Source organism: Brassica oleracea, chromosome C9 (assembly GCF_000695525.1).
Source record: "Brassica oleracea var. oleracea cultivar TO1000 chromosome C9, BOL, whole genome shotgun sequence".
NCBI classification, from domain to species: Eukaryota; Viridiplantae; Streptophyta; class Magnoliopsida; order Brassicales; family Brassicaceae; genus Brassica; species Brassica oleracea.
The window spans coordinates 8,543,060-8,544,914 of NC_027756.1; the positions used below are offsets into that span (position 1 = coordinate 8,543,060).

The 1,855-nt window shown below is 35.4% G+C and overlaps 1 protein-coding gene across 1 annotated transcript; it reads right to left on the bottom strand.

Moving 5' to 3' along the window:
- Nucleotides 1-928: 928 nt before the first annotated feature.
- On the bottom strand, nt 929-1,387 carry LOC106314252. The gene has a single exon (XM_013752161.1). It carries the CDS (start codon nt 1,385-1,387, stop codon nt 929-931), a length of 459 nt encoding a protein of 152 aa, XP_013607615.1.
- Between the last annotated feature and the right edge of the window lie 468 nt (nt 1,388-1,855).

Here is a 1,855-nt window from a genome sequence, read left to right on the forward strand (position 1 = left end):
GGTAAACTTTTTGGTACCAATAATATTATCATCATCATCCAGTGAGTCATATATAGCATACTACATCTTTTGAATTTCTTCCAGACATCATATGTAGTGAAATATGTAGTAGTATCCACCACATTGGATTATATAGACCTTTCCTGGTCTGTCTCACGATTTATCCTTCTTTCAGGATTTATATATTCACTGGGCATCATATGGCGTTTACATATTTATGGCCAATACAATACGCCTTTTATATATCACTTTAAACCCCCACGTTTTTTTCATTATTCATTATGAGTACTCTTGTGTGGGTTTATGATCCTCAATACATATCTTTGTATTCATGTGCTACATACTTGTGCAATTTCTATGAATGTATGTGTCGACACACTTATATATATATAGTTCCTTTTAGTTCCAGACATGGTATAAATCAATTTGAGATTTCATTATCTAGGACCTTAATAACCTTATAACTTGGCGTCCCAAGCTATATGGTATGGTACCTAGTTGTTCAGCTGGCCAGCCTTATATCTCAATGTCTGGAATGGTTTTCTGTAATAAAACTTGGATTTTATCTCATGCATCTTTCTTTCTTTCCGAGGTTCCTTAGAATTTATGGAACTTTATTTGGAACATTTATTTGGTCTATCTTATATAGACTTTGTAGCAACTTGGTTGTGTCTTTAAGACATCAAAACCGTGTGGTGCTAAGCTGGGATGACATAGTCATTCTTTCTCTCGGGTCAATGTGTCTGGCATTTTATTTTGCTATCATTGTAGCATATGGATGTCTATAAATTATTTTCTAGTCCGAAGATCTTTTTTTTTTTTGAATGAATGTAAAATTTATTCAAACAAAAACAGTATTACATCAAGTGCTTCTTTGTTTTTATGAAATATAAACTTCCCTACTCCAAAGGAAATAGAATCTACTTCTTCATAAATCTAGTCTTGTCTCAAACCAAGTAATCAGCCCTTCTTCTAAGTAATTTCCCTTCCCTTTCACTGCAAGTAGCTTTAGTCTTATATTTTTATTTACAAGCTGTGTCAGAGTAGCCATGGTTTTAGGATCTTCCCCATGCCTACGAGCATTCCTCTCGCACCAAATTGTGTGCATCGCAGCCTGTAGAGTGTATCTGAGGAGGAAAGTCTTGATAGGCGTTAGCCAAGGCTTCGAGACAATCCTTATCAGGTTACTCCAATCAGTAGTGAACATGTCTGGCATAAGACCTCCAGCCAGGTTCCTCCAAACGTTCTCTGAAAACCGACATCCAAAGAAGAGGTGTGCACATGATTCAGATTCCTCATTGCACATGACACATTCTGTATTTATAGAATTATTCCATCTCATCATTCTATCAGTTATCTGCAACCTCCCCTTCAATGCAACCCACATCATGAACGAGTATTTCGGAGTAGAATGAGAGAACCATGATCTTAGATGGCATTGATGGTTGATACCAGATGGTAGATACCATTCTTTATCATTCTTTATACCAGCTTATTACTTTTCTCCTTTCATTGTTGGATATTTGGATTCATAAACTTTATGTAATCCTTGCTCCTTGGTCTATAATTAGATCACCCATTTTGCCTCAAGGTTTCTTTTAAACTTATGGAGAAAGTATATTCATAATATATATCCAACATATATTCTCAATCCTCTTTATGAGATTCTAAGATCACATGATCTTAGATGGCATATATATTTGTGGTGGATTCTTTCATAATATCTTAAGATGATATATGTCTGGACTCATGACCCGTATCAGTCTGAGGTGGGAATATCTATGATCACTTATATGACCTGATATAATTACTATGGCCTGATGCATGTTCATTCTTTTATAACTCATGGTGTCCC